General features: G+C 33.4%; 1 protein-coding gene across 1 annotated transcript in view; it reads right to left on the reverse strand.

The window, feature by feature from the left end:
* Positions 1-744: 744 nt before the first annotated feature.
* Positions 745-15,141, reverse strand: part of PCDH11X (Protocadherin-11 X-linked) — a 61,603-nt gene continuing 47,206 nt past the window's right edge. The window contains exons 4-7 of the mRNA XM_051215180.1: positions 11,055-11,261; positions 9,491-9,679; positions 5,014-5,615; positions 745-1,422 (exon numbers count right to left, since the gene is read on the reverse strand). Coding sequence (XP_051068372.1) covers positions 1,050-1,422; positions 5,014-5,615; positions 9,491-9,679; positions 11,055-11,261 — 1,371 coding nt within the window. The 3' untranslated portion in view covers positions 745-1,049. The remainder of the gene's footprint in view (positions 1,423-5,013; positions 5,616-9,490; positions 9,680-11,054; positions 11,262-15,141) is intronic.

Genomic DNA, 15,141 nt, shown 5'->3' on the forward strand with positions numbered 1-15,141 from the left:
AATAAGTCAAATTTTTCACTGTCTGACAGACTAAAAACAAACAAACAAATTTGTTTTCATCAATAATCAATCAATCAAAATTTCACTGTATGAAATCATGAGTCAATTGAAGCTAGACCACCATGGAAAACCTGGAAGCACTGGACGGCCGTTTCGTCCTATTGTGGGACTCCTTAGCAGTGCGTATCCACGATCTCGCACCCCGCGAGATCCGAACCCAGAATGTATCAGTCTCGCGCCAGGCGCTTAACCAACTAGACCACTGAGCCGGCTGACATCCAACGGTGTTAATGTCTAACTTCAACCAATCCACGAAGTTGCGCCACGGTACACCATTGTCTTCAGTAAGTTACTATCTCACAACAGACCTGGTTGAACTCCACTGGTAACGGCTTCTCACTAGAACTCCAGGATATGCCTCTTGAAGCCAGTCACTAGTGAGCAGATGACTACTATCAGAAAGAGTTTTGTGGAGTTTTTAGAAATTTCGCTGATTGAAATCATGAGTCGATTGAAGCTAGAAAACTTAGAAGCATTGGACGGCCGTTTCGTCCTAGTATGGGACTCCTCAACGGCTGAAATTGACTCATGATTTCAAACAGTGAAATTACTAAAATCTCCACAAAACCCTTTCTGATAATAATCAACCAGAATGTTAAAAAAAATACGGTCAAAATAACTTTTCAAAGTTTACTTTATTCTTTTAAATGTAAATAAAATTTGACATAAAGAATAATCCATTATACAAAGATTGCGTAACCTTTATATAGATATAACTAAGCATTATACATAATGCAATTATGTAATAGGTCATTGTATCTCAGTCCAATTTTTTGTCCTTATTTTGTTTAATGAATTACAAATAACACAACAGGTTATGTGTAACCAGTTTAAGTAACAGTTTCAATGTGTTCAATAAGAGAAATTGTATATGTTGTTATGATTTGAAATGTTTGCCAGTTTGTTTGAAAGAAGCAAAATTATTATGTTTTGTTTTAATCAAACAAACAAAACTATATTAAATTTGTTTACAATGAAGTGAGGTCATTTTAAAAATTACCATAAGTGAATTGATTGGATGTGAAAGGATATTGTAATGAATCATCTGTGGAATGAAGAATTGAAGGGAAATTATTATTATTCATATTATGAATAGAATCATTATTATTTATAAAAGAAATAGGTAAATTACTTATTGTATCAGAATATCTAGAATGTTCTATTGGATTAGTACTTTTATAATTTGATAATGTATCATTCAATTTATAAGTTGGATAATAATTAGTAATCAATTTATTAGTAGTATATGATGGTTCATTCAATGATTTTATATGATTATGAATTAATGGTTCAGTTTGTTCATTTCCAATGAAATGATTAAGTGAAGTTTGAACTTGTATATTATTTTCTCTTGGTTGAAAGCTAAAGTTTTATTTCCAAGAAAGAAAAAGAAAAGAACGAACAAAACAAACAATGAATATCTTGTCAATATCTGAATGAGAATGTATAAAGATTCAAGCTATAACATTATTGAAAACCTAAAAGTATTGCATGGTGGTTTTATTCTAGTATGGAACTTTTCAGCAATATACATCCATGATCTCGTAAGTGGAATGGATCGATTAAAGTTAAACATTAACACTGTTAGATGCCGGCTCAGGTTAAGTGTTCATATGTGATACCTAAAGTTCTGGGTTCGAGTCTTGCATCTTTCAATATTTGATTATTCAGTGTTATTTTCGCTTTAATTCGTTTTTTTTTAACCATCATAATATTCAATGCCAGTTCATTAGTTTCATAAAGTTTGTAAAGTTTATCTTACGCGTGATTCACATTTACTTATCTACTTACTTACCTACGCCTGTTACTCCTCGTGAAGGAGCATAGGCCGCTCACCAGCATTCTCCATCCAACCCTGTCCTGGGCAATTCTTTCCATCTCCTCCCAGTTGTAATTTTTTCTTTTCATATCTGATTCTATTTCCTGACGTAATGTGTTCTTTGACCTTCCTCTTTTCTGCTTCCCTTCAGGATTCCAAGTTAGAGCTTGCCTCGTGATGCAGTTTGATGGTTTGCGTAACGTATGTCCTATCCACTTCCATCGTCTTTTCCTAATTTCTTCTTCAGCTGGAAGCTGGTTTGTTCTCTCCCACAGAAGGCTGTTACTGACAGTATCCGGCCAATAGATGTTGAGTATCTTGCGTACCTTCTTGATGATGGTTGTTGTAGTTCTCCAAGTTTCAGCTCCATACAGTAGAACTGCCTTGACGTTCATATTAAAGATTGTGACTTTAATATTGGTTGAAAGTTGTTTTGAGTTCCATATGTTCTTCAATTGTAGGAATGCTGTCCTTGCTTTGCCAATCCTCGCCTTTGCGTCTGCATCTGATCCTCCTTGTTCATTGATGATGCTTCCCAGGTATATGAAGGATTCTACATCTTCCAGAGTTTCGCCATCAAGAGTGATTGGATTGCTGCTCTCCGCTTTGAATTTGAGGACCTTGGGTTTCCCCTTGTGTATGCTGAGGCCGTGATTCACAATTATATAACACATTTTCATTAAAGAATTCTTACTCACTTATGTTTGAAGAATATCAAGGAAGAATGATTTTACCTATAAGTAAACGAAAGTCATATGCATCATAAGCTAATGTCAGCTAAATAATTTTACACAATCCATCTAACTAATACACACAAATATATAAATTCCTTCAATATAACTTGAAATGTTGATGTATGGTTATAAAGGTAACTTACTGAAGAACACAGTTCTGTTCAAGTAAATTAGGCATCTCAGTAAAAGTTATGAAGACGATGAGAGATGAACAACTTTCTACCATTTATCTTGATAAAAATATTATGTGGGTGTTGTTTTTTTTCAGTACACCTTAGTCGTTAATTCACTGTCTGAATAATTTCTGATGGATAGAGTTTAAAATAATCATCTGTGTACGTTGTTCTAGATATGGAAACATTATGACGCAACTAAGGAGCTTAACATTTGATAACTTCCAGCGATTCTTTAGTTGATCGCAACAGGACTATGGCTAGTTTAGTACTACTTACTTAAACAAAATAATATAAAACTATACAAATAACCATTATCAAATGTTGTTTTACATTTGTTTTATTACTTCAACAACACATGTAATAAAAATGGCGTCAAATTTCAACTAGGAGACATTCGAAATGTATTACCTTTTGTATCAGTCATATAAACAAATAATGGAAATTCGCATATTGTAAATTAGAATAACATATATAAGTAAAATAATGTGGCGGGAGGCGTCTGAGTGAAGACATACAAAAAGAAAATACTCATTTGATAATTATGTTCGGCATGTTTTTAAATTTGATAAGTTACACATAACTTTGATACAATCACAACATAAAAAGTCACAATTTTAAGTGATAAGTTTATTATCAGAAAGGGTTTTGTGGATATTATAGTAATTTCAATGGTTAAGATCATGAGTCAGTTGAAGCTAGATCACCATGAAGGTCGTAGATGCGCAATTCTGAGAAGTCCCACAATAGGACGAAACTGCCGTCTGGTGCTTCCAGGTCTTCCATGGTGGTCTATTTTCAACTGACTCATGATCTTAACCATTGAAATTGATAAGTTTAAATTAAAAACTTAAACATTTAAGATTATAGATGCTTATCGATATAAGTAGACTATGGAAATTACGTTTATCATGAATACATGACTTTAGTCCTCTATATAGTTAAATACGAAATGAAAATTTGTTGTGTGACTGCAAATCAGATCATTCACACTGGAAAAGATGGGCTATGATTCGAGTTTACTACCAAAATGATTGAAAGGTTTGCGCAATCATCAACAAATACGTGTGTTTAAGGAATCAATTCTTTAGCTTATTATTTGTAATTTAGGACAAATTCATCCGATTTAATCTTTTGACGCGAAGTCATTGGTTTATACGGTCAAAATGTTGCTCTGATTTTCAATGATTTTTGACGTTAGTAAATGTTGTCGACCAATATCTCAAAATAGGTTCCCGAAATTTTAAATCGATAGTTCAACTAGTGTAGTATAATCATGTCAATGATAAGATGTTTATTACTAATGAAGTTGGATGTTAACAGCTATAATTGAATTTTGAAATATAAGGCACTGGGTACTGAACTAAACGACCTAAGGTTAGTGTGTTCAATTAAAACAACTTTTTATGACCCGAGATCTGACTCCAATAGGATCGTATGTTAATTACTATAGAAATACACATATCGCCATTCCTCGTTTATAATCATTGACTTAACTCGCATTAGTGTATAACAGAATTAAAAAAGTCAAGTACGAGAATGGAGTTCGAATGAGTATATTTTGTACGATCGTTGTTCGGAACAAGCAATCAGGGAGACGTAAAGAAAGAAGTAAAGAAGAGAGGACGAAGCGAAACAACGCGCAGTGGAGAAAGCATATGAGCCAATTCAATTTAACCAAGCGTTAATCGATATTTATAACCGAACAAAAATAAGTTACCGACATGTGATGAGTAAGATAGGAAATGATCACATACACTTACATGAAAACAGTCAAGGTTAATAAGTGAATAATTAGCAAGGTCAAATTGTGGTTTAGGAAGAATAAATAAATTGCCCTGTATGATTTCAACAGTTGAGATCATGAGTCAATTGAAGCTAGACCATCATGGAAAACTTGGAATCGCTGGACGACCGTTTTATCCTATTGTGGAACTCCTCAGCAGCGCGCATCCACAACCCTATTTCGCGAGATTCGAACTCGGGACCTATCAGTCTCGTACTAGGCGCTTAATCAACCAGACCACTGAGCCGGCCGACATCCAACGGTGTTAATGTGTAACTTCAATTAATCCACGAAATTGAGCCACACATCCACCATTGTCATCAGTGAGTTACTACCTCACAACTGACCTATATGAGATGTATGAGCTTAACATAGCAACCAACACTACAAACTGAATTACCTTCATCAAATAAATATTTATGTTAAATATTATACACTTACCCATTTAATAATTCTTCATTAACTGGCATTAATTGATCATAAAATCTTAAATCTGTTTCATGAAATGTATATGGTAGTGTCATAGATGTTGTTTGTTCATAAAATGTTGGTAAATAATTATTATTATTATTTTGTTCAAATGTATTCACAACATCTATACAATCAAAGGGATAATTGATTGATTTACTAGGCAATGTAACATTAATTATATCTGGTGGAGATTTTTCTACTAAATTAGTATGATAACTATGTGTATTCTCATTATATGCAGTGATTGGTTTAGTTGTAACTGTGGGTTTATGATTAAATACATTACAATTATTATTATTATTACGTGATATAGTAAATATAACAGAGATTAATACTGTACATATAATAAAAGTAATTAATATAATACAAATAATGATAAATTTATTTGTATCCATGTTAAAATATGTTAAGAATGTTGTAGATAATTGTTCATTAGATGAATCATATTGATTTATTGTACTCAAACGGAATATATTGGTTGGTTTATCAGAAATTTTTATATAAATTGTTGTTGTTGTTGTTTTAGGTATTAATCCCATATCTGTAGCCAATATAATCAGTGGTATAGTTCCCTAATAATAAGAATTAAAAACAAAATGTAAAATGAATTATTCACGTAAAAAGGCACATTGATGGAATGAAATCAAAATCGTCTACCTGAGCTATAAATCTTCACTACCATCTTAAAAAGTACATTATACAATGTCAAAAGATATTTGAGAATATCTTGTATCTTTACTTATATCCTTCTATTGAAAAGAGCAAGAACAAATATTTTAGCTGAATAGCATGAATTCTTTTTTTTATTTCGTTGGTTCTCGTCACAGCGAAAGAATATTAGTCACCAAGGCAGGGAAAGATTCAGAACCATCTACTTTTTTGAACACATAAATCAAGTTTTTGGCATCTGATAGCAACTGCTTCAGCAAACTTCAGAAGACTGGAGTTTGGCTGCTTACTAATCACTTTGAATGATTGCACGGTATCGACCTGATGTCCTGTATCAAGGAGATGTATGGTGATTGCATTATTTAGAGTTGTTCTTTCTCTTGTTCTGAAGTTTTTTGGAACATGTTCAAAAAATCTGAGATATGCCCTCATTTCTGTTCGACCAATGTAGCTGCTTTGGCAGGTACACGCAAATTTATAAATACAGTTGGCGGTAACATGAAAAGGATGCTTATCAACTTTTGATTGAGTTATTGCACATGTTGTTTTATACAGAATTAGAAGTTTAGCCGCCGGATAAGTTCTGGCTAGCGCAGTATTCAGTCTCCTGTTGACTGTGCTTGCAACATCATCACCTTTGAAGTTGAGATTTATGAGATTTGGTGATTCGTCTTAAGTTTTTGAACGATGGTGGAAGTTTACAAGAACGCAAAGATCTTACAAACAGGCGCGGGAAACAGCCTGACGTGAGACATTCTCCATAAAACTTGACTTTTGTCACTTCTCTTGATATTCTACAGCGTAGTGTCACGAAGTGGTTCAGTGACCTAAATAATTGTTCAGGGAGGCGTTTTTTGATAAATTTCATACACATAGTTCCCTTTATCTTTCTATTGTTATTTAAGATTGAATATCAACTCTAGGATAGAGGTATATTCAGTTGACGAGTCTCAAATAGGACGAAACACGCATCATGGATTTCACTGCTAGCCATTATTTATCTTTGTTTAAAAAGTGTAAGTGTTTTAGACAACATTATTAACACACATATTTATGGTGGCATAAATGTTTTATGATCAAATCATCCAGTTTTGAGATGATTTCATTACACTAACAATTATCTGTATAATTCAAAACACGTCAGATATATCGTTGATCCTTATCAAAGTCTTGACTTGACTTTTAAAATATTTCATTAGCTATGGTACAAATGAGAAATTCATCGACTAACTACAGAATAAGTATACTATGTAACAGTATAAAATGATATGTTCTATTATATGCAGGCGCTAATGATGTTATTTCAATGAACTTGATGAAAGCGTAATAATTGAAACACTTACTTCAGAGAATGTAACATTACCAGATGGTAGCCATTAGAATGTAGTGTAAGAAACATCTGAAATGCTGTCAGAAAATCTTCTCTGATTTCAAACTACTCACAAAAAGTACTTTACACTTTACAAATATACTCCCATTATGTAAATTTCATTTAGCCACATTAAATACAAACAACCTGAAAATACAACAACTAATTTATTACTGAGATACTTATATTGGAAAATGTCGAATAAATCCGATGACAGTTGTTGTAGACTACATTTTCTCTTCTCAAAGTAATAAAATCAACATTTTCTGGAGGGCTCAGTTGGAAGTATGATTCTGTTTCAGATAACTGATATTGAGAAGAATATCGATTAGCCCATTCAAATTCAGTAACAATTACTAATGACTAATATATGTTTGAATAACAATGAACACCATTTCTCTAAAGATTCCAGACATAACTTCCCGACTAGCATAAAATCTATGTGTGATACTTCCTTTCAACAGCCTTCAACGACTTAATACCTTGCACGAGATGTTGAATTTTGACTGCAGTAGGATATGATCAATAAAACTAATAATAAGCACTAAAAATATACAACATTGATCAATCGGCTGAGAGATTCTATAGATGGTAAGTCTTAATGGAAGATTCTTTGAATGTAATATAGGATGACGTAAGTCGTGATCTCACAGAAAGTATTAGTTTGCTCAAAATTACAGAAATACCTTCATGATAAGTACCTACTAGGTAAGATAAGGTTGTAGTGGTTGGTACTATGTTAAGTCCAACTAGGTTATTCTGGCTTCTGGATAAATAAATTTATTCGTTCGCATTTTGATCTTTTTACTTATTCGCTTATTAACCCTGACGGTTTTTATATGATCGTATGTGAGTTAATTGCTTGCCTTATTTTTTACGTGTCTGTAACTTATTTATGGTCTGACTATAAATGTCGAGTTGCGCTTGGTTGAATCGAGTTGGTTCACTCGCCTTTGCCACTGCGCGTCGCTTTCCCAACTATATTAACCGCCTCGTTTCTTTTCACTTCGTTTTGTTTCTCTGATTGCCTGTCTAGATCAACGAATGTATGAAAAATACATATCGAAAATTCATTCTCGTATTTGGCTTATTTTATTCCGTTATTCTTTAAAGCAAATTAAGTCGATAAAAACATACGAGGGTTGGCAGCATTTATATTTCGGTAACAATTAGCAAATGATCTAACTGGAGTGAGATATAGGGCCACCAAAAGGTTACTTGTCAATCGACTTATGCCATATAACGAAACACTTGTGAACTCTGAACTCAACAGAGTATTATTCTGACTTATTACATTCTATATTAGTTTTTTTAATTTCTTCGTAGATGTGAAATGTCTGCTCTTATGATTACAATAGTTTTGTATGATAGAACATAAATACCCCTACAGAATAGTTATATTTTAACAGTCCTTCAAAAAATGAATATAACCTAGAAGCTTTTCATCATAAATATGTATGACAAAAAACACTAAATTAACTTTTACATTAGTATTCTTTGTCCTGTTCAGTTAATGATTCCAGCCCATGTTTTAGTATTGAACAGTTAAATATAGTTTTTTATTACTGAAGATAAAATTGGAAATGTTAAAATTAAACTGCTCAAGACGTGACTTGGATAAATGATACCAAACTTTCAAGTTAATATAAAAGTTGTATAAATAAGTATTTGCCATAATAAGCAAAGATGGATTTTGGCTAGCACTGGAATCGAGAACGTGCGTTTTATCCTACATGGGGCTCATCAGCTGGATTTACCTGCACCCCAGATTTGACGTTCACTTGGGGACTCGAACCCAGTACCGTTTACTTCAAACGCCATCGCATTATTTACTTACTTACTGAGTCCTGATAGCCACCAGCTTGTGCAATGGGGTGAAGTTATATTCACTTCGTGTTGCTTACTTGTATCTTCTCATTGTTATTTAATACTGCAATTGATCAGTCTCTTATGTGCCTCGATACTGCCATAAAATACAGGATACGCGTCCTAGATTCCACCACTAGGCACTATATATATCTATGCTTAAAAAGCTTGTGAATTAAGGCAAGATCGAGGCAGTCCTCACAGAATGCACATATGTCAACAAGTGACTGATCAATTTCAGTCCTAAACAACAATGAGAAGATACAAGCAAACAATACCAAATGAGTCTGTCATAATACTACTTATCTATCTATCATAGACATGTATAATAAAAAGCGATCCGGAATGTTGAAGGAAGTACACAAGGACAATATGAGCTACACCTTTAAATAATATCTTTAGTGAAAATTACACTTCAATATGTATTACTTACCAGCTAAATAAATAATGTAATAACTAAAAGTGTTTAATTACAATATACTTAATACACATCATGAATATTTACAGTTCAGGGGGGGTGGAACCAAATTCCAGCTAACTTACTATATCTTTAATGGATAATTCTTTTTGTAAAAATATTTCTCCAGTATTTTCTCTTATCATAAACATTGAATTGATAGATTGTTTATGATTGAATGAAAAGGTAATTTTTCCATTTGCACCAATATCTTTATCGATTGCTTCAACTTTTTCTATTAAATGACCTGGGACATCATTATATGATATTTCCACCTAATTAATAAATAAATTGAATTCTCTTTTTAAAAGGATATTTTAATAACAGAAGGGTTTTCTGTGAATATTATGGTAATTTCAATAGTTGGGATCATGAGTTAATTGAAGCTAAACAACCGTGGAAAACCTGCAAGCACTGGACGGACGTTTCGTCCCAGTGTAGAACTCCTCAACAGTGCTCATCTACGATCCCGCCTCGCGAGACTCGAACCCAGGACCTATTATAGACCTGTAGAGTTCAACCGAGTCTGTTGTGAGATAGTAACTCACTGAAGATAATGATGAATATGTCACTCAAACTCGTGGATTGGTTGAAGCTAGACATTAACACTGTCGGATGCCGGCCAGCTCAGTGGCCTAGAGATTAAGCGCTCACGCGCGAGACCGATATATCTTGGGTCCGAGTCCCGCGAGGCGGCCATCCGGTGCTTCCAGATTTTCCACAGTGGTCTAACTTCAATTGACTCATGATCTCAACCATTGAAATAAAGACATTTTAATACTAAAATCGGATTCATAAACTATTGTCTTTTAATCCTACTCAATAAAATTCATTGAGTTTAACATTCATTAATCAAATAAAATTTAGTTTCCAAATGGATGTTACCTATTTATCTTGTTATAAACCTGTTACTGTGGACACTTTAACTATTCCGTTCAACCTTTAAACTATTTTGAAATATCTAATTGACTCATTTCATGTATAAATATGAAAATAAATTGAAATAGACAGTTTATTAATTGTCAAAATTGATCATTATTGATCAGGAAGAGAAATGTAATCCATTTTTAACTGAAGAGATCAGGATAAATTTATACTAAAGGTGAAATTGACAATTATTTCTAAAAAAGTAAATCAGTCAGTTTTGTTTCAAATGGCTATTTTCTTAGATTCATCGATCGAAAACACCAAGATGATAGACCTTCTACAATAAAGACGAAGACTGTTCAGCAAGGTTAAAATTAAAAAGTAAATGGTACCAGCGATCTTAACAGGTGACTGCCAATATTTCTAAAAGAAATACCTATACACCTGAGCTCGGGATATTATTTCCAAATCAATCGGCGATTCTGACTATGTGTTGAAGATGGACTGTTACTTGGGTCACCTGAAGGTCAATGCACTAGTTTACCTGACTTTGTATAGTAGGTTATATCAGCTATATAAGGCATGCTACTTCTAGGTAGTTCTTCAAACTTTACCCTGCCTGGTTACTCAGAAGTGAATATGTGAAAAACAACAGCTTATTTCTTGAACACATCCTAAACTTTAACCATATGATCTTATCAAAAATATTCTTTAAAGTCTTCTGTAAATTTTGGCTAATCAGCTCACAAAACTATGTGTTTATCTAAAAACAATTATTCTTACCTCATTAGTCCCATTATCAAACGGTGGTCTTTGAAATATTGGTTCATTATCATTAATATCTAAGATGGTTATATGAACTTGTGCTGTAGCTGTAAGTTGCTTTTCCGGTGTTTGTGGATTGTCAGTAGCTAGAACTTGAAGTAAAAAGGCTGGATGTGTTTCACGATCAATACTTTTTGTTGTTTTTACATAACCATCTTTTGTTACCTAAATGTATTAAAATGTAGAAAAGTTTTTTTGTTTACTTGAAAAATCCATCCTTAACAAGATAAATTCAACAAACAATAATGAGAAGATGAAAAAAACATAACGATTAAACTACTTTAGTATTTATCTTTTAGCTAATAGATTCTGAACTTTATAGAGAGCAGTGGAACTATAAGTCAACATTTCCAGTCACATATGGGTTAGGTAGAAATGTTTTTACTCCAGAGTTTGGTGAATACAAGATGGTGGTTGGAGGTAGTCAACAGGAAACCCTGGACCCGGGTTTCGTGCTACTTGATACTCGTCAGCAAGGTGTACCTGTAATCTCGAGCGAACTAGTGCTCCCTGATGGATTAGATCCCGTGTCACACAGTTTCACAGTCAGAGACGTTATCACTGAGCTATCTGGGCCACGACCGAATCGCTGTAGAACTGAGATGTATTTGCAATTGATTGATCAATGTCGAGTCACCTAGACTAATAGCCACATTGCAACTTAGTCGATAGGATTCGATCTGCACTAAGAAGGACCTGACATACATGACAGTGATCACTACTCAGTGATCAATCAATTGTGTTTGGTGAATACTGTTGCTTAGTCAAAAGTATCTTATTGGCCAATGTGTTCTGCTATTGGACCAATCAGCTTAAATCATTTGATGGCAGTATAATTTCTCATTATTAAGAAATATATAAAGAGCAACATTTTACCTGAATATAAGTTGTTCGCAACCATTATAAAACACTGATGACCAAGTAGCTCGACATCATAATGGATTTTATTTAATATTTGATAATTATGGGGAATCCACAAAAAGCTCTAAATCTCAAGGTGTGATAGAATTCAATAATCAGTACAATCTAAACATAATCATGATTAGTGTCATGTTGTAATTTACATTCCTTAAAATTAGTCACCAATAGGCTTACTAGTAATTCGACTGTTTTATAAGTCACCTTCAAGGATAGACTTGATTATTAAGCAATCGATAAGTGGTTAACATTCCATGTACCTAAATTAATGGTTGCTCTGGTTGTCAGCCTCGCGACTTCCGAAGGAACTCAGCTTTCACCATGAGGCGTCATAACTCTTCTCACTGAAGACCTTCTAACTCTCAGGGCAAAGTTTAAATGGCTTGAATTATTTTTTCTGGCTAGCTTTTTTAGCGAATCAGTTTTCTGCGGGATGGGGTCGCCAACCCCTTGCCTAACCCTCCTCCTTTATCCGGGCTTGGGAACGGCAGTATCCCCCAGAGGGGCCCCACGTGGAAGTAAACAGGACACACATTGAGGAAAGCACACAGCTGCGTCGCAATACAAGCCCTCACATGGAATCTTCAAGGTTGATGGAGAAGCGGAAGACCAAATAACACATTACGCCGAGAAACGGAGACAGACACGAGAAGAATGAACAATAATTGGATAGAACTAGAAAGGAAGGCCCAGGACAGTGTTGGTTGGAGAATGGTGGTCGGCGGCCTATACTCCATTGGGGTTAACAGGCGTAAGTAAGTAAAAGTAGAAGTAAAGTGGTTAACATTATAATATTGATATATCCCAATGAGTAGATATTAGATTTTCTGATGTTTTGTGACTTAATACGAGCCACTTATACAGAATGAAGAAATAAATAAATAACTGAATTATAATAATAAAAGTTTAAATAGTATCAAGGAACGAGGCAGAATATTTAGTTCAATCAAAACAGGTCCAATTATGTTGATGTTATATAAGTTTGATCAAGGTGATTCTGTGTGAGACATTACTGTGTGCACTTGCACGTATGCCGGTGAGTGTTTGAAGTGTGACATTTATAATGTAAGTATATTCCTGTGTATATTTATCAAACATGTAAAAAATGAATAGAATTAAATAAAGCTGTTTGTACCAACTGTCCAAGTTAAATGAATAGTCAGACTTTCTTTAGTATTGACGATAAAAAGATTTACCATTATATGAAACATATCAGTTATTCACCTTTATTGACGATTGGAAAAACCTTTATAATCCTGATATTTTCAGTATAGATATGATAGTTTTTAGAAATATCTTATACTACAACTTTCGTTTCGATTTATGAATTTTCCAGTTCTAGCAGTTCTAGGTCATTTTACTTAACTTAAGATGTTGGATATCAATAATCTACAAAATGTGTTACATGTTTCAAAGATCTAATTCGTCGGGAAGATTGACTTTGCAGTTGTGAACCGAAAATAATCCCAAATGGACTAGAAAATTGATTTGCTTTTTTTTTTAAGAAAAACAGTGAACAGAACACCAGTGAAGACAATCGAATGTATTTGACACAAAATTACAAAGCATCTCGATAAAATCTGAGAATCATATAGTAAATCGTTAATTTGCAAAATATCAATCCATCATATCAAACTTGACTGTTCCTATTGCAAATATCAATCCATTGTCTCAAATTTCATTGTTCATGCGTTTTCATACCGATTGTGTTCCGTTCCTGTTCTTTCCTCATCGACCTTCAACTGAAATACATTCTATGCCTGAACACCGTTATGTACTACTTGTGTAGATATAAGTAACCCATACCACAACTAATTTCTACGAATTCCTACATAGAACAACTTTCAAGTTTCTACAGTTTCTTCCTTAATAAATTATAATAAAAAATTTACTATATCCTTTCGTCACTTGTATTCATGATATATCTACTTCATAAATATTTTAGACAAGAACCGTTTTCCCAAAGAAAATTATGATCAAAATGTATGTTAACTAGAGTTTATACGCAAATATCAACCTACTCTGAGAGAGAGAGGGGGGATGAATATCTCTACGAATGAATATACTACTAATAAACTTCATTAGCTGAATAATATGTTGTTTGCCAGTTTTAATTACATTAATTTTTAACGTGTCTTTGAACCAGCACGCACACTTACACACATCCATTTTATAAATTATGTGATATAAAAATCCTTTTTAAAGCAATTAATCCCTTTTATGAATTTCAATAGAGCAATGGAAATTTTCTTTAAACTTCTTATTCCAGTTAATCAATGTCAAATAAATCTAAGTGATTAGAAATCTGTCTATGACTTGTCAATTTTAAATATCTCTATTTTATAGGAGTTCGGTCTCAGCCAGAATAGGTTAGTGATAAGTTCACACAGTGACACAGGTTCGAATCCCATAGAGATTATTTGTGTCCTCAGGTTTATGGGTACACGTTGTTGATAAATATTAAATACAACAAGAACTAGGTTCAAGATGTCGTGTTGACCACTTACGATCACCTAACATCTCAGGATTAGTTTTTAAAAAAAGCGAAAGATAAAGTTTTCTCCTTCACTGCATTCAATAGCCTCTTCAAGAATAATTTGACAAAGGACAATGAAAGTTGATTACATCTTTTATTCTGTAACATGTAGTAAATTAAACATAGATCTAGAATTGACATCCGCGATTCCAAAACTTAGTTTTATCCCCAAAACCAGCGCGTCTTTATATTAGGATAATATCGGATAAACAATGAAAATTAGAGAATACTTAATTGTCATTTTTTCCTATCAGTGAGTGTACCCACAAACATATAAGGGATCAAACGTAGATTCCTAAATTCTCAAGGTAAGCACGTTACATTTAGAACACTCCGTTGAAATTAGACGGTCAAGACCATCAAGCTATATACAGGAACAGTTAACCTATCTTATTTTTTATATCTGTTTCATCTTGAAAAAGGCTAAACTCCAGTAGTCACGAATTCTTAACGCCTCGAAAACTATTCTAACATACATGACAACTAATTTTCAGGTTAACAATTTAACAGATAGGTATATTATACAAGATTGTATTACACTGATAATGATCTAGTCACAAAATAAATTATTCACACTGAACCAACTGTTTG

Source organism: Schistosoma haematobium, chromosome 2, assembly GCF_000699445.3.
Source record: "Schistosoma haematobium chromosome 2, whole genome shotgun sequence".
Taxonomy (NCBI): domain Eukaryota; kingdom Metazoa; phylum Platyhelminthes; class Trematoda; order Strigeidida; family Schistosomatidae; genus Schistosoma; species Schistosoma haematobium.